The sequence below is a fragment of the Peromyscus eremicus genome, chromosome 7, assembly GCF_949786415.1.
Source record: "Peromyscus eremicus chromosome 7, PerEre_H2_v1, whole genome shotgun sequence".
NCBI lineage: Eukaryota > Metazoa > Chordata > Mammalia > Rodentia > Cricetidae > Peromyscus > Peromyscus eremicus.
The window spans coordinates 65120620-65138700 of NC_081422.1; the positions used below are offsets into that span (position 1 = coordinate 65120620).

General features: G+C 42.2%; 1 protein-coding gene across 2 annotated transcripts in view; it reads right to left on the reverse strand.

Moving 5' to 3' along the window:
* Mindy2 (MINDY lysine 48 deubiquitinase 2) overlaps positions 1-17788 on the reverse strand; it is a 54391-nt gene extending 36603 nt beyond the window's left edge. For both annotated transcript variants that reach the window (XM_059268204.1, XM_059268203.1), the window contains exons 1-2: positions 16899-17788; positions 5146-5203 (exon numbers count right to left, since the gene is read on the reverse strand). In XM_059268204.1, the coding sequence (XP_059124187.1) occupies positions 5146-5203; positions 16899-17669 (829 nt within the window). In that variant the 5' untranslated portion in view covers positions 17670-17788. The remainder of the gene's footprint in view (positions 1-5145; positions 5204-16898) is intronic.
* Positions 17789-18081: the final 293 nt, after the last annotated feature.

Genomic DNA, 18081 nt, shown 5'->3' on the forward strand with positions numbered 1-18081 from the left:
AATTAAATGTTTTCCTTTCTAAGAGTTGCCATGGTCATGGTGTCTCTTCACAGCAACAAAAAATCTAAGACAATGGCAGAACTGGAGAAATCTTTGTGAACTTCATAGGCAGATTAAACAAGCACAGCACGACCAGTCCTGGATTTGATGTGCAGCTCAAAGACCTAGGAAAATGGCAGCATGGTGTACTCCTGAAGAGGCCTAATTTAAACATTAGTGCAGCCATGACAGGCTGCAGACTAACAATACTGAGACTAGGCTTCTCTCTCTCTCTCTTACACACACACACACACACACACACACACACACACACACACACCCCACATATACTTAAAATAAATTTTAAAATGTTACATGTGTATAAGTGCATGTGAGCATGGGTGCCTGCAGAGGCCAGAAGAGGGTGTAGGTCTGGAGTTCCAGGCAGCTGTAAGCCACCTAACATGGATGCTGGGACCTGAACTGATAGGTGAGCAAGCACTCTGAAGGGAAAGAGGGTTGGCACTGCAGCTGGGCATTAGAACACTTTTTAAGCATATGCAAGGCCCCCATGAAACAGCTGAGTCAATGAGTGGGGTTTTTAAATGGGTTATTTTAAAAGATGAATATGTCAGATTTGTTTTAGAAGAAAATATGTCTGGTAAAAAACAAGATTATAAAAAAAAATCCCAAGTTATATAATGTGTGGTTTCTTATAAAAGACCGTAGGGATGTATATATGCACACATATCTATGTGTGTGTTTATTTACTTTTTCTAGTATGAAGGGTAAGATCTAGTACCTCACACTTGCTAGACAATGGCTTACCACTGAGTTATATATCCCAGCCCCTTGAGATTTTAAGTTGGATGGAGGATGAAATTGATGCTTTCAGAAGAGTATACTAGTATAGGCTAATCTAGAGGGCAGAAGAATGACAAGAATTCACAGCCTCTGAAATATCAGTGCACAGAGAAAGAATTTCAAAGAAAGTCCCCAATTAGAATTTGCTACTAAGAAGCTGTTCCAGGCAACTGAAAATCAAGAAACAAAACCCAATATTTACATTAGGCCAACAATGGAATCTGGCAAGTAGTTAGTTTAGGCCAGATGATCTTGGAAAAGAAGACATAGTTAACTGTAGTCAAAATTAAAATGTTTTAATACAGGTCTATTTTTATAGTTTATTTGTATTCAAAGGGTAATTTTTTTTAAAGCACAACAATGCCATCATCCCAACTATTTTTCTTTACTATGCTTTACTATACTTGTCTCATCATCTCACTACTAGGGATGGTTGCAGTCACAACATTCATCCCAGCTTGTGTAAAATCTTAAAAACAAGCAACATTTATTTATCTGGGAGGTGATATATGGAGGTTAGAGGACAATTCACAGGAGTCAGTTCCTTCTCCCACCACTCAAATTCAGATCATCAGGCTTGGCAGCAAGTACCTTAATTTGCTGAATCTGTATTTTCTACCTCACTTCTTTGTTTTTTTGAGGCCAGGTCTCCCACACAGGCCAGGTATGTACCAACTTGTAGATGTATTGTGTCCCACAATATACTGTGTCTCCCAATAAAATTTACCTGAGGATCAGAGGAAAAAGCTAGTCACTATCTTAACATAGAAGTCAGGCAATGGTAGCACATGCCTTTAATCCCATCACTTGGGAGGCAGGGATCTGTCTGGATCTCTGTGAGTTCAAGGCCACACTGGGAACAGAGCCAGGCATGGTGATACATGCCTTTAATCCCAGCACTAACCAGAAAGGTCTGGAGGTCTGTACAGACAGACAGGAAGTGACAAAGTTGGGCAGAAAGAAGAAGTGATGTAGCTGGGCTGAGAGAGCAAATGAGAGAACAGAACATAAAGGCCTATAAGTGTGGGTAGACAGGAAGTAGCTTGTTTTGGAAGCTTTGGAGTTGGTGAGGTGAGGTCAGCATGTGGCTGTTCCTATTCCTCTGATCTCTCTCAGGCTTTAACCCCAATTTCTAGCTCCGAGTTTTTTATTAATAAGGCCGTTTAGCAATTCGTCTACACCACCTCATTCAGCTAGTTCCCACCTTATTTTATTAGACTTCTCAACACTGCCTAGGCATCTACATGCTATGTTCCTTTCTCTGTGTCAAATACTTGAACGAGCTACAGCTGTGTTTGGCCACCTTCTTACCTAGGAGCAGCGATTTCCAAAATGAAACTCATTTGCTTTTCCTTTAACCTTTGCCAGGCAAAATTCCCATTTTTGTTGGGTGTGATAGTACACACCTGTAATCCCAGCATTTGCAGCCTGAGGCAGGGGGTTGTGAATTAGAGGGCAGCTTAGTTTACACAGCAAGATCTTATCTCAAAACAATTAAGTAAATAAAGAAATAAAAATCCCAAAAGCTGAGTGTGCGTGCTTGTTATCACAGCACTGGGGAGGCAGAGATGGAGATTCTTGGGGCTTACTGGCCAGCCTGTCCTACTTGGCACGCTTCAGGCCAGTGAAAGATGCAGTATCAAAAAACAAACAAAAAAGACATGTCTGAGGAATGACATCTGAGTTTGTCCTCTGGCATAGACTCACGTGTACCTGCACGTGTACCTGTACACAAAACTAATACACACAAAATTCCCATCCTTTGGGGTAGCTCACCTAGATGTTAGGAAAACAACCAATGATCTCTCTTTTTTTTTTTTTTTTTTCCTGAGACAGGGTTTCTCTGTGTAGCTTTGCGCCTTTCCTGGAACTCACTTGGTAGCCCAGGCTGGCCTCGAACTCACAGAGATCCGCCTGGCTCTGCCTCCCAAGTGCTGGGATTAAAGGCGTGCGCCACCACCACCCGGCCAATGATCTCTCTTATAATCCTTCTACTACTGTTTGCACCTTAACTCAAGTATTATAACATCCCATGCTGGCAAGATGGCTCAGCAGGTAAAAACACTTTGCCCTACAAGCCTGATGACTTAAGTTTGATCCATGGAACCCCTCCCTGACCTCCACATTGGCACTGAAGCGTGCTGGTACTGTGCTGATGCCTCTCTTGCCAGGATGTGGCTGGCCAAGGCAAGAAAATCACGGAGTCCAGGAGTTTAGGAATATGGCCAAAGACTTAAGACTTCTGAGACATGATGGAGAAAACAAGCCTAAGATCCCATGAGGTGGAAGAAAGAGCTGGAGAGAGCCAATGGAAGACCAGTTTTAGCCCTCACTGGGTTTAACAGGAATTAAAACTGGTGTGGGCTGTTTAGATAGAAAAGATTTTCACCTTTATCTTGGACTAACTAGTGGTAAAACAGCCAAGTACATTAGGCTTACGACAGAATTGGTGAGGTTGGATGGATCCCCTACCCTGCCCAAGTTCCTGTGATAAAACGCCACATTTTGTAACCTGTTGTACTCTGGATGTGAAGCATTTTTGCATAGCATTGTGATACTGTATGTTTTGTCCTGGTTTTATAGTAATGCCTCCTCCCATCATCCAGAGTTGGCTGCAGGACCCATTCAGCTGTGAAGATTTGCCTTTGCTCTGGTAGACTGCTTTTCAGTTATGTATGAACATCTCAAGAGGTCACTTCCTCCTTTAAGGCTTTTTCTTTTCTTTCTCTCTTTTTTTTTTTTTTTCAAGACAGGGTTTCTCTGTGTAGCCCCACGCTGTCATGGAACTTGCTCTGTAGACCAGGCTGGCCTTGAACTCAGAGATTTGCCTGCCTCTGCCTCAAGAGTGCTGGGATTAAAGGTGTGTGCATGTGAGTACAGATGTCTGCAGAGGCCAGAGGTGTTGGATGCCCTGAGCTGGAGTTACAGCCAGTTGTGAGGCACTTGCTCTAGGTGCTGGGACTGAGCTCTAGGTCCTTTGCAACAGCAGCCAAGTGCCATTAACCACTATGTCATCTTTCCAGTGCTTCACCTTATTTTTCGGTCTCTTATATTAAGATCCCTCACTGAATCTGGAGCTCACCAATTGGTTAAAATGGTTGACCAAGAAGCATCAAGGATTTTATTGCTTCTACCTTCCATGTAGTACAGGCACACGCTGCTACACTCAGCTTTTACATGAGTACTGGGATCCAAAGTCAGGTCCTCATGCATGTGCAGTAAGCATTTTACTAACTAAGCCATCTTCACAGCCCTTGACTAACAATATTTTTAAATAATTTAATCACTAAAAGTACTAGAAAGATATGGGGGAAAATATCTTATTTGGCAAAAATATAAACACGTAAGTTGTTTGCCAAATGGCAAAAGGCATAGTACAATGTATAATCACCTTTTCTCTAAACAAGTTCAATTTAATATAGCCAGCCTACAAGCTGAATTACTAGTCTTTTTTTTTTTAAAAAAAAAAGGTTTATTTTTATTATATGTATATGAGTGTTTGTCTACATGTATGTATGTGCACAATGTATATGCCTGGTGCCTATGGAAGCCAGAAGATGAAGTAGGGTCCCCTAAAACTAGAGTTGCCATATACTATGGGTACTGGAAATTGAATACAAGTCTTCTGCAAGAGCAGCCAGTGTTCTTAACTGCTGAGCAATCTCTCTAGCCCCTACTAGTCTGTTTTGAGATAAAAAGCCTGGGAAAGAATGTAATTCAACACATTGCTTCCTTCAACAAGAAAGACATTTCAGATGAAATAAGACTATAAACTGACACAGGTCCACAAATTATACTTTGAGTAGCAGTATCTCACATCATTTTGTCAGCTTTTTTTTTTGTGTGTGTGTGTGTGTGTGTGTATGGCTTGTTATGTTTGTTTTTTCAGCTCTATTGATTAAATCCAGGACCTCACACATGCTAGCCAAATGCTCCACCACTGAGCTACATCTCAATCCAATTCCTTCAACTTTAATCCAAGTCAACACAATTTTAAAAAGGTATTTTTCTCATGCCAAAGTTTCTGTATCATTTCTCATTCTACAGTTTACTGGGATTAATTAATTAGTGTGCTATTCTCTAGATTTGCCCAGTCTTCTTATTTATAATTCAGGATTCTAATGATGGTTAGAAGAATGCTGTAACAGCCAAGAATAGTAACATACTGGTAAAATTTTTAATTAGCAGATTCAGAACTATAATTTTAAAATAGATTATATAATAGCACCAGTAAAATAACAGCTTTGAAAACTTCATTTAATTTTGTAAAAGATACAAAATCACCTAGTCTTTGGCACTGACCTAAATATTCCATCAGCTGCTCCGCAGTTATGATTTCCATCATTGGTGGAAGTTTCACCTGAAAAAACAAAGTATTATTTCTATAAAAAATGTTTTTGATGACTGAATTATTTCCTGTAAGTCAAAAACAAGCACACATGTGCATGCAGATACACACAAACACTTACTATATAAATACATTAATATTCATCAACATATAACAAAGTCATCCAGGCATGTGGCTCATGCCTATATTCCCAGTACTCAGCAGAACGATGGCCATGAGCTTTAGGTCAGCTATAGAATGTGACTCTTTCTCAAAAAATGCAAATAAGGGTGAACAAAATAGTTCAGCAGGCAAAAGTCTTGATAGGTGAGCTTGATCCTAGGAACTCAGGATGAGAGGATAGAATGGACTCCTATAGTTGTCCTCTGACTTTCACACACATTGTGATACATATGCACACCAAGACACACATGAATCTTTACTCACATCTCATGCACAAATAATATTTTTTAAAAATGTTAAAAGGCAAATAAAATAACAAAAAATAAAGTATAGCTGGGTGGTGGTGGCACACGCCTTTAATTCCAGCACTAGGAAGGCAGAGCCAGAAGGATCTCTGTGAGTTCAAGGCCAGCCTGGTCTACAGAGCAAGATCCAGGGCAGGTACCAAAACTACACAGAGAAACCCTGTCTCAAACCCCCCACCCCCAAAAAAGTATAACAAAGTCAGTCCTGTCACTGTAACAATTATAAGGTGATAGAGGATTATATAGAGATATTGAGATGTCTGAAAAGCCATGTCCTTTTATCATCTAGCATGATTGCTATGAGACCCCTGTCACAGAGTCCAGAATGGTAGAAAATTCAGTTAAAGAGCAGGAAGAGGCACCAAGCATGTAACAAGTCATCAGTGGAATCATTTTCTGGAAGGCAGGATGGAACAAAGCTTTATATCCATTATTTCAATCTACCTTGGGTATGTTTTGAATGGTTCAAATAAATACAGTATTAAAGTACTAACTAAACACTAAAGAATTCATCAGTATGACTTTATGTAAATACAAATTTTGCCAGGTTGCGGTGGTGCATTCCTTAAATCTCAGCACTCAGGAGGCAGAGGCAGACAGATCTCTGTGAGTTCGAGACCAGCCTGGTCTACAGAGTGAGTTCCAAGACAGGCTTCAAAGCTACACAGAGAAACCCTGTCTCGAAAAACCAAAAAGACTATATATATATATATATATATATATATATATATATATATATATATATATAGTAAAAATAAGCTACATTATTTAGAGTTATATATGTAGGTGACAAAAGTATATATTAAAAAAAGGTAAGGAAATATAAACCTGTAATTCCAACACTCAGAAGGCTGACAGCTCAGACTATGTAGGGAGACCTTGTCCAAACAAACAAACAAACAAACAATAGCCAGGCATAGTAGTACACACCTGTAATCCCAGCACTAGGGAAATGGGGGCAGGAAGATCAAGAGTTCAAGGCCATCTTTGAGGACAACCTATGCTACATTAGTCATAAGACCTCATTTCAGAAAATGAAAAAACAAAACGTAACAATACAAACCAAGATTATGGTTACTCCTAGAGGTTAAGAAAGAGTTCCAGAAGAGAGACTGTAAGAGCTTCTGAGGCACTGCAAACTCAGGTTGCTAGGATTGTATACCAAGTGCTTTTATCTACTGACCTAACTCACTGTCCTAAAATAAAATTTCAGTTGAGTTGTCAGATGAGTTACATATATCATGCCAATGACTAAATATTTTAACTGACATCCACAACCATACTCTGTTATAGTCACAGAATAGAGGAAAAATAACTATTCGGAGGACTGGAGAGATGCCTCAGCCGTTAGGAGCACTAGCACATATATGGTGGCTCACAGATGTTTGTAACCCCAATTCTAGGAGATTAGACACCTCCTTTCGGACTCTGAAGGCACCAGGCACACACAGGGTGCACATACACACATGCAGGCAAACACTCACACACACACAATTCTTTTGAAAATCTTAAAAATATTCAGGATGGAAATTCCAAATAATTACCATATCAATGAAGGGAGAATATAATTAAAAATGTATTAGTCATTATTTTCTGTTCAACCAAGGAAACTGTTTAAATCATCAATTTCTCCAATAGCTCCCTAATTGTTAAAGAAGGTATTCTAAGTTTATGCTATCAAATGTGTTAATGACACATTAAAATGTTTTTAATCAATGATAAAACAAGTTTTCAAAATGATTGCTGCAAACATAGCAGTTTTAGCTTCTCGGAGAGCACCTATGACAGTTGCTTCTTAGGGTCCAGTTGTCTTTTGGATTTATCACTCAATGAAAAACAAGACACGCCATAGAGGCTTGCTCATCATATTATTCTAAATGATTTTTTATTCTTTGTAACAACGTATTCTAAAGAATACTTTTGGCTGCAGGCAGCACTCTAGTTACTGTCTAGTCCAATGCCCTATTGCAGTTACTCAATAAACCATTCTTCAAAGAAAATGTGGGTTTAAAAAAAAGGTTTCTTTTTTACTTATATGTATGTATCTATATGAGAATGTACCATGTGTGTACTCGTACCCAGAGGCCAGAAAAGGGTGCTAGATCCCATGGAGCTGGTGTTATAGACAGCTGTGAGCCCCAACTTGGGTGTGGAAAATCAAACTTGGGTCCTCTACAAGAGCTGTATGTGTTCTGAACTGCTGAGCCAGCTCTGCAGCCCACTTCCTACACATAATTTTAAAACTGAAGATCACTTGCAAATTATAGTTTGCTGTCTGTTTTTCTAAGAAAAAGTTGGGTTTCTTACTCACATTGTTTATGTATTCTTTGGCTACACTTCAATATATTCTACTTTTTTTTTACTACAGTAGCAAAGTTTAATTTCTCTAACAGAAACTCATGAAACACAAAGCCTAAAATGATTAACAACCAGTTTTAAATTTTTTTTTTAATTTTATATGTCCGGGTATTTTGCCTGCATGTATGTCTGTGCACCATTTGTATGCCTGGTGCCCACAGAAGCCAGAGGAGGCCAGAAGAGGGCATCAGATTCTCTAGAGCTGGAGTTACAGATGGTGGTTATAAGCTGCCATGTGAGTGCCCGGAATTAAACCAGGTCCTCTGGAAGAACAGCCAGTGAGTGCTCTTAACCCCTGAGCTATTTCTCCAGTTCCACTAAGTAATTCTTTACAGGACAATTTACTAATTTTTGCTTTAGACTATTCTAGCTATTGTTATACAGTATTTATCAAAGTGTTTCAGTATCATTTTTGATGTGCTGATATCTAGCTATACTTGTATTCTAAAGATGGAACTTTCAATTTCACAGCAATCTGAAAGGGCCATTCATACATATCAATGTTTTTAAAATTATTACTATTTTTTTTGGAGATAGGGCCTGACTATATAGCCTTAGCTGGCCTGGAGCCCACTATATAGACCAGGCTGGCCTCAAACTCACGGAGATCCACCTGCCTCTGCTTCTTGCATGCTAAGACTAAAGGTGTATGCCACCATCCCTGTCATTTTTATTGTTTCTACATTTTTTCACACTTATTTATTTTGTGTTTGTACCTGCGTGGGCACACATGTGCCTGGGCATACTTGTGGAGGTCATAAGACAACATGCCAGAGTCCATTCTCTCCTTTCACCATGTGGGTCCTAGGAATCAAACTCAGATTGTCAGGCAATTGGTGGCAAGCACCTTTACCTGTTGAGTCTTCTTGCCAACTTAAATGACATTTTCTTTTAAAAGAATTATGTGTTTTCTTATTTAAGACAGATTCAATGTGACAAATTCACCAGAAGATTTCCTAAACAAATAATTTATCCTTACCGGGCAGTGGTGGAGCACGCCTTTAATCCCAGCACTTGGGAGGCAGAGCCAGGTGGATCTCTGTGAGTTCAAGGCCAGCCTGGTCTACAGAGCGAGATCCGGGACAGGCACCAAAACAACACAGCCGGGCGGTGGTGGCGCACGCCTTTAGTCCCAGCACTTGGGAGAGAGAGCCAGGCGGATCTCTGTGAGTTCGAGGCCAGCCTGGGCTACCAAGTGAGTCCCAGGAAAGGCGCAAAGCTACACAGAGAAACCCTGTCTCGAAAAACCAAAAAAAAAAAAAACCAAACAAAAAAATTTGTCCTTTCTCAAAGGGCATGCAAGATGGTCCAGCAGGTAAAGGAACTTCCCACTAAGCCCAATGACCTGACAATTTGAGTTCCATCCTCTGAATCCACATAATGAAGGAAAACAGGTTGTCCTCTGACCTCTACACATAGACTGTGGTGTATTCTCCCAATACATAAATAAATGTAAAAAAGAAGATAAGTGTAAAAAGAAGAAAAAATAAACCCTTCTTTTAGTTTCAGCAATGTCGTAAAGTTAAAAAGCCAAAGAAACGGGCTGTAGCTCATGGTGGAGTTGCATTCATCATGCACAAGGTCCCAGGTTTAGCCACCAAGACCAGAGGATAAGAACAAGATGAAGACACCAAAGAGTGTGTGAATTTGGCATATATATTCTATAATCCTAGGGCTCTACATAATTTCAGAATATAGTCTGGAACTTTCCAAGAGGAGACTGCCTACCATGTCCTGTTCTAAGCATATAAAATGAGAAGAATCACCTCTATATTGATACTAGAAGTAGCCTCAAGAGAGGCCAAAAATGCAGGGCAGTGGTGGAGCACGCCTTTAATCCCAGCACTCGGGAGGCAGAAGCAGGTGGATCTCTGTGAGTTGGAGGCCAGCCTGGACTACAGAGTGAGTTCCAGGAAAGGCACCAAAACTACACAGAGAAATCCTGTCTCAAAAAAAAAAAAGAGAGAGAGAGAGAGAGAGAGAGAGAGAGAGAGAGAGAGAGAGAGAGGCCAAAAATGAAAACAATAAAATCTTGTGTTTAAAACACTAGTGAAATTTTAAACAGGAATGTAAAATGTGCTAAAAGTGATAGGCTAAGATTTTTAAGGGGATGGGGAAGTAGTAAATGCAGAGGACTCCACATTACTAAGGAATAAGGAGCAGCTTATCTAGAAGATACTAATATAAGCCTTTAATCCTCAAACTCAGGAGGCAGAAGCAGAAAGATCACTGGGAGTTTGAGGCATATTGATTCATACAGTGAGTTCCAGATTGGCAAGAGTTATATAGTTAGACCTTGACCTTGTCTCAAAAAACAAACAACAGCATCACCCCCCCCAAAAAAAAAGAAAGAAAGAAAAAGGTTTTTGATCAGTTATTGTAGATAATTGTTAAATTCTTAATACAAAGTATTGAAGAAATGTACAATCAAGTCCTAACAACTTTCCTAATGTGTGTGTCCATGTCCGTCCCCACAGGAACAGAGGCCGGAGGCAGGCACCGGGTGTCCTCCCCTCTGTCACTTTTCTCTTTATTCCTCTGAGGAAGGGTTGTTCCCTGAACCTGGAGCGTGTGTATTTTCTAGTTGGCTGGCATCAGTAAGCCCCAGTGATCTTGTCCCTGTCCCTCCACTGTGCAGGGATTACAGGTGTTTCCAAGACCACACCTGGTTTGTTGGAGGATGCTGGGATCTGAATTCACATCCTCATGGTTACACAGCACTCCTGGTGGCCCTTATGCCTCAGCTTCTCAAGTGTTGGGATGCCCAGCTCCAATGGCTTTTTAAGGAAGAGACACTAGAAGAGATAATAAAATTGAGTTTGTCCAGTCTGTTTATTAAATTACCTACTAACTGCCATTCAACTTACTGGTCACCTTAATTGATGACTGTGAAACAAGTCACAAGACATAATTAATTCAAAGACTAAATTAAGGCTTTGAAATGTTTGTCCAAAGTAAGTAGATGACTTGTAATGTGACTTGAGACTCACAGCAAAGTAAGTTCCTCTTTCATTGTGACAGTATGAACCTCAAAAGAAAAAGAGAGGAAAGAATGAATAAAATATATTCAGTCAGTGAAATGTCTGTCAGAATCAGATGTGTCCAATCGGCCACATTATGACATGACACTGTCATACACACACATGATTTCAGAATGTTTAAAGTAAGTTAATGATTCTATTTTAGGGCACATTCATACTATTCTGGGGTGCATGCAGTCTGCTGTAAAACAGGTGAAGGTAGGGTGTATAGGTAGAGTGCTTGCTTAGCATACTAAATTGAGTTCCCAAAAAGAAGTTGCACCTATATTAAATATTCTACAAAGTCTGATTAAGTGATAGAATTTCAGTGATTGTGGAAAGACTGGAACACTGTAGGTCCGGAATCTAATTATAATTTATCTTGGACTATCTTTAGTCCTCTTAATAACTCACCTCTGTGTCTGACCTAACAACTTTGGGATGTATTAATGGAGCAGACCACTGGCTTCCACTAACCTAAAACCTAAGAAAGTCAGCAGATAGCATCTGATACCCATAGCTGAGGTTCTTTTGATCTCCCTCACCCCTCATTCTGCTGTAACTCACCTATCTGATGTTTCCACCAATGTATTTAAAATAGTCTTTGTTTTGTTACTCTAACGTTTTCATGAAACTGTTACCATATCAGAACATGGGATTTGGGGTCACCTAAATTTGTGTTCCTGGACAGTGCCACTCATTTTTGGCTCCCAAACAGCCAAGCAGCACCACTTGTTTGCTTCGTTTGATCTGATCTTTTCAGACAGGCTCTCTCAACAAAGCACAAGCTGCCACCAAACTTACCAGAAGATAAGAAATGGGTTTTTGTTTTATGTCATCAGATCCCTAACACAACAAAAACAAAACATTCAAAACAAGCAGTGCATAGTGGTCCAGATCTGTAGTCCCACTCCCAGGAGAATGACAGAGAATAGTGAATTTGAGACCTGTCACAAAACTGAACTAAAGACAAAGCAACTTAATTAATTAAAAGTGGAGAATAAGGGACTGGAAAGATAGTTCAGTGGCTCCAGATCACTGGCTGTCCCTTCAGAGTACCCAAGCTCGATTTCCAGCACCCACATGGCAGTTTACAACTGCCTATAACTATTCCCAGTGGATCTGATGCCACCTGGCCTCCTCTGGCCTTCAAAGGCACAGGCACACACACGGTACACAGACATACATACAGACAAAACAATCATACAAATAAAATAAAAATAATTTAAAAAGTAGAAGTAGAGAATAAGTGGCCGAAGAGGTGGTTCAAAGGTTAAGAGCACTTACCAGAATTCCATTCACAGCACTCACATCTCAGCTCACAATCATATGTAACTCCAGTTCCAAAGACTCTGTTCCCTCTTCTGGCCTCCATCAGCACCAAGCATACATGTGATACACATGCATACATGCATGAAAAACAGCCCCTCTCCCCAAAAAAGATACATGGAAGTATCCTATTTTTTTTAAAAAAGTGGAGAATAATGGGGGAACAGTATCAAAGTTTACCTTAAGCCAGGAATGTTGCTGGACACCTGTAACTCTAGCACTCTAGCACTCAACAGGCTGAACCCAGAGGATTGAGAGTTCAAAAGCAGTGACTAAATAGCAACACCCTGTTTCAAAACAAGCAAGCAAACAAACAAACCAAAGTAGAAACAAAAAGTTACTATAGTCAAACTAGTTTGTTGGTAAGACATGTATTAAAAAACCCAATATCCTTTACCTGGACCTCCATAGGCATGATTGGAAAAGGAAAAGGAAGGCTTTTTCATTGAAGGAATACCACCAGAACCAGGCAGCCACCCATGTGGGATCACACTGTTCTCATCTACTTTACTCGCAAGTTCAGAGATACATATTACTTCTAATTCTTGTGAGAAATTGGGAAAGGAAGCCCCAGAACTGTTCCTCAAATCTTTATGTAGATAAGATTCCACTAGTGTGTAAAGTTTTTAATTTCTCCTTACAAGATCTATATTTAAAACAGAGTAGGCAGAGGCTAAGATAAAACCTTTGGCTCACCATCTGCTTTTCCTTTTTTATAAGCAGTAAACACACTTGGAAAACCTCAAGAGAGTTTTGTGCTTACTGTAGGAAAAGATAGCATGAAAAAAATTAGTGTGACTGCAATTCTTCTACAGGTTTGGAGTAGGATAGGGTAGAGTAAGTCATAAAGTAACATGAAGGATTTGGGGAAAGCACATGGGAGAAGAGATGAGATGTTATCGAAAAGTAGGGAGAGCCACAGCAAATAGTCACTGCTGGAAAGATGCTCATTGACATAGAACTTTACTTCAAGGTGATAAAACAGGAAATGGCCATATAAACTTTAAGTTTCTTTCCCTCCCTCCTTTCTTTTTTTTGAGACAGGGTTTCTCTGTGTAGCCTTGGCTGTCCTGGAACTCACTCTGTAGACCAGGCTGGCCTCGGACTCAGAGATTCACCTGCCTCTGGGATTGAAGGTGTGCGCCACCACCACTTGGTGGAGTTTTTTGCTATTGATTTTTTTTTCTTGGTTATTTATAGGTGCTCTTTATAAACTAAGAAACTTATCCTCAGGTCTAGAGAGAGATGGCTTAGTGGTTAAGAGCACTGGTTTCTCTTCCAGAGGACCTGGGCACCAGACATGCATGTGGTACACAGATACACATGCAGGCAAAACACCCATACACACTAAAGAAGAAACTAGCCCCTGCAGTCAGGTGAAGATGATCAGAGCACACTACAAACATGTTTGAAAATGCTATAATGAGGTCTGGAGATGTAGCTCAGTTGACAGGCGCCTGTCTAACATACATGAAGCCCTGGTTAACCCCAGAACCACATAAACTGGGAGTGGTGGCACATGCTTGTAATTCCAGTACTTGGGAGGTTGAGGCAGGAGAACCAGCAGTTCAAAAATCATCCTCAGGCTACACAGCAAGCTGGAGCCCAACCTGTGATATATAAGACTCTTATCTCAAAAAGAAACAAACAAAAAAACCCCAAATCTTATAATGAAATCCATTACTTTCTATATAATCAGCATCATGTAATAAGATGAATATGATCAAAGTATATTATATATGTATGAAAATGTAATAGTGAAACCCATTATTTTGTACAATATAATGCTAACTACGAAAAGAAACTTGAAAAAAATAAAGAAACTTGCAGCTGGGACAATGGCTCAGTGGAAAAAGTGCACCTGAGTTTAGATCCCCAGCAGCCATGTAGAAACTGGGCTGTGATGCCAGCCATACTTCCGTCCCTCAACACTGAAGGGTGGTGAAGTAGAACAGGCAAACCCAGGGCTCACTGGTCAGGTGGTCTAACTAAAAGAACAAATTCAGCTGAGACCTGTCTCCAAAAAACCACAAGATACTGGGAGTGATACAGAAAACCACCCAACTACTGGCCTCCACACCTCCACACACAGTGCACGCGCACGCGCGCACACACACACACACACACACACACACTCACACACACTCACTGGTTCTTAGACATAATAACCCAACAAATACTTATGTCTGTGTGTTGTGTATAGTGGATGCCCTTTTGTTCTCCTTTTTAACCTCAATCATCACCCATCCATCAAAGAGTCTAGAAATCTCTGCTGACTTCCAAAAGGCAAATAACATTTTTGCATTAGTAGGAAAACAGTTTTGACCTCTAGACACCCTGGCTCACCTTGCAAATACGACTTGACATTGTTTCTCTCACCCATTTCTCTAGCAATCATTAATAATGACTGGTTTTTGTTGGCATAAATAGCCTACAGGCAGAAAAAGAGCTGAGAACCACAGATTTTCAAAAAATCTTCAAATTCACCAGCACACACGCTCATTCACAGACTAACCAAACCCATCAAATTTCCTGCTTGCTTACGACCCTTTCTTTCTCCTTCTCCACTCCATTTCAACCAAACTTGGAGGTGATCAAAATAAACTATCTCTGATCTTTCTTCAAATGTACTATTTTGTCCAGAAGCCTTATCTCACTCAATCTTCTGACCTAAATCAGCGTGTCTCATCTCTAAAGCCTTCCCCTGAGATCCCATTCCCAGTTACCCACCCCCGCCTTTTTTTTTGGGGGGGGGGTTTACTTCCTTAGCACATTAGGACTGCAATTACTCTTTATGTCTGCCTTCTTATCATATACTGAGCTACCAGAAGGCTGATGTACTCTGTACAGTCTTTGCATTTATAGTGTCTTCCACAAAACCGGAACCCAATTGTGGTTACACATTTGAATCTGTCTTTCAGAGTCAATTCAAGGCTCATATATCCACAAAGTAATCCAGGCCATGGTAGCTGCTCCTCCCACTCTGGATGTGGGTTTGGACTACATAAAAAGGAGAAATCCAATTGAGCAGTCATCTGCCTCTGCTTCCTGACTATGAATGCAATGTGACTAGCTACTTCAGGCTCCAGCTCCCATGTCCTCCCTGAATTAATGGACTGTACCCTCACACTGTGAGCAGAAATAAACCCTACCTTTAGCTGCTTTTCTCAGGTATTTTGTTACAGCAGTGAGAAAAGGAACTATGCCAGAAAACTGGTACTAAGGAATGGAGCCTTTGCTATGACCAACCTGACTATGTAGCTCTTAGACTGAACTGGTTTGTAGAAAGAATGTGGAAGTTTGGAACTCTGGGATAGAAAAGCCCTGGAATGCTGTAGGCATAGGTTAATCAAAATTATCTTCAAATTCATTAACATGCATACTCCTTCACAGACTAACCCAGATGATTGGAACCCAGATGATTCATTCCATCAAGAGCCCCAGATACTCAACATGGAACTGCAACATTGAGTGTTTGGGATTTCTTTCTCACTATCCATCTCACTTCTTCATAACTGGCTAGCAAAATTCAAGCTATTCTTCTAGGGACCATTTTAACTGCAGATGAAATTATCAATTTGAAAACAGGTGCTGAAATGCACCCTCTTAGCACCTAGAATCTGCAAGCTTAAATATGACACTTTACTCTGAGGCCTTAATACACCTGCTGTTCCCTTTTTGTGCTCAAGTATCTTAGATTTATCATTTCTTATTTTAGTTGTTAATAGTTTTAGCTTCCTTCACACATTCTAATGTATAGTTACTGGTAAAAATGCCAAACCTTTGAGGTAGAGCATAAGAAACAAGGCAAGTAAAAAATCATACACAAAATGAAAATATAGTCTTTGAAAACAAGTAATTTATGATAAGTGGGCTCAGACCAATGTTTTTCCTTAAATGGAATTTATCTAAAAGGGCTGGCTGTATCTTCATTATCTCCATTCCTTCATGTATCCACACCCAACGGTGGCAGGCAGCATTCTCTAGAAAACAGTGTATATATAATCATTAAAACTTACTCCATGATATCAGGTTAATAGTAACTCTGAAGATCACTTTTTCCAATCTCCACTGTTTTGCAAGAAGGAGTAATATATGGGCGAATATAACTAAAAACATTCAGAAGGTGTAGGTGCAGGGTCTAGATTCTATCTGTTTAGAAGTACACCATCAGTTACAACCTTGAACTTTTAATACAAAAGGGACCTACCTGAAATTAGGGGCAATTCTTCCTGACACATACATACATACATACATGAATAATCGTTCAATAAAGAAATCCTGGAATTAATTTCATGTAAGAAGGGGCTGTTAGACGTGATGGTGCATGCCTGTAAACCTAGCACTCCAGAGGCCAAAGCATGAAGATCATGAGTTCGAGGACCGCCCAAGCTATACAGAGAAACCTTATCTCAAAAAAGGAGGTCTGATGAATGAAGAAACAAGGAAGCCATCAGCTGACAAACAGCAGTTTCCTCACCCCATTTTGCCCCTCCCCACAAGCTGTAGGAAGTAGAAAGCTGCAGACTGTACCTTCCAGGCCAGAAGCAAAACATTGAGGATGGCCAGCAAAGGGCAGGGTCCATTCTCATTCTGCGTGATGATGGGCGTGTTCTCCTCTTTCCACTGGATCCACTTGATGTGATACACCGACTGTCCGGGAAAGCGTTCTTTGGAGGCCGCTAGCACCTGGGCCGGGTCCTCCTCCTCCTCCTCTTTGCACAGAGGTGCAGCCCTGGGCGGCCCCGCCGCGCCCTCCTCCACGTCTTCGGGGACCCTGGTCTCCGCTCCCTCCTCACTGTTGAACTCAGAGCTACTGGGGAAAGAATGCAGGTTGGAGAAAGACTCCAGGGAGTCCAGGCTGGGCGAGTCCCCAGGGGGGCTCGGCTCGCTGCAGCTGCTGCTCAGGGCGCCGGCGCTGCTGGGCTCCTCGGCCGCCTGCTCCACCCTGCAGGTGCCCGCGTCCGCCACCGGCCCCGACCCTCGGCCAGCCGCGGCCTCGGCCAGCTCCGGGGAGGCGGTCACCTTGTGCTGCCCTCTCGGGGGCGCCTCCGAGGCGGCGGGGCTCGGCGACGCGCTGTCCTTCAAGTCGGAGCCCGCGCCGCAGCCGAGCTGGGAGGGGGACGTCGGGTCCCCGGGGCTGCTCCGCGCGGCCGCCGCCCCCTGCCCGCCGCTCTCCTCCGCGCGTCCTGCGAGACCATCCTCAGCCTCGCGCCCGCCGTGCCGTCGCCCTTCCGGCGGCGACTCCCGGCCCGCCGCCACCCCGAGTTCCAGAGGCTGCGGGTTGTCAGGGCCGCTCTCCATCCCCGGCCGCCCGCCCCTGGTCCTATAGACACCGCGGCCGGCTCTCCTCAGCCAGCGCCTCCGACGCCATGACAGCCGCTCAGTGGCAGCTCCAGCGCCCTAGCGCGGCCTCGGCCAGGCACGTCACCGGAGAGGGTGGCGGGAGCGCGCGTGCGCTCGCGCTCGCTCGCGCGCGCCCGCCTGCCTGGTCGGAGCGTGCCTCCGCGTGACCGCGCTCGGTGAGGCGCCGGGACCCACACGCAGAGCGCTGCTCCCCCGAGGCCACGCCCCTCCCGCGCGTTCAAGCCTAGGAAAAAGCAGAGAGAGGCTGGGGGCGTGGTTAGGGGCGTGGCCAAACTGCTCCCGCAGCCGCAACGCCAGTAGGAAAATAGCCTCTGTGTGGGCCGGAAGTTGAACTCCCGGGCATCCCTGC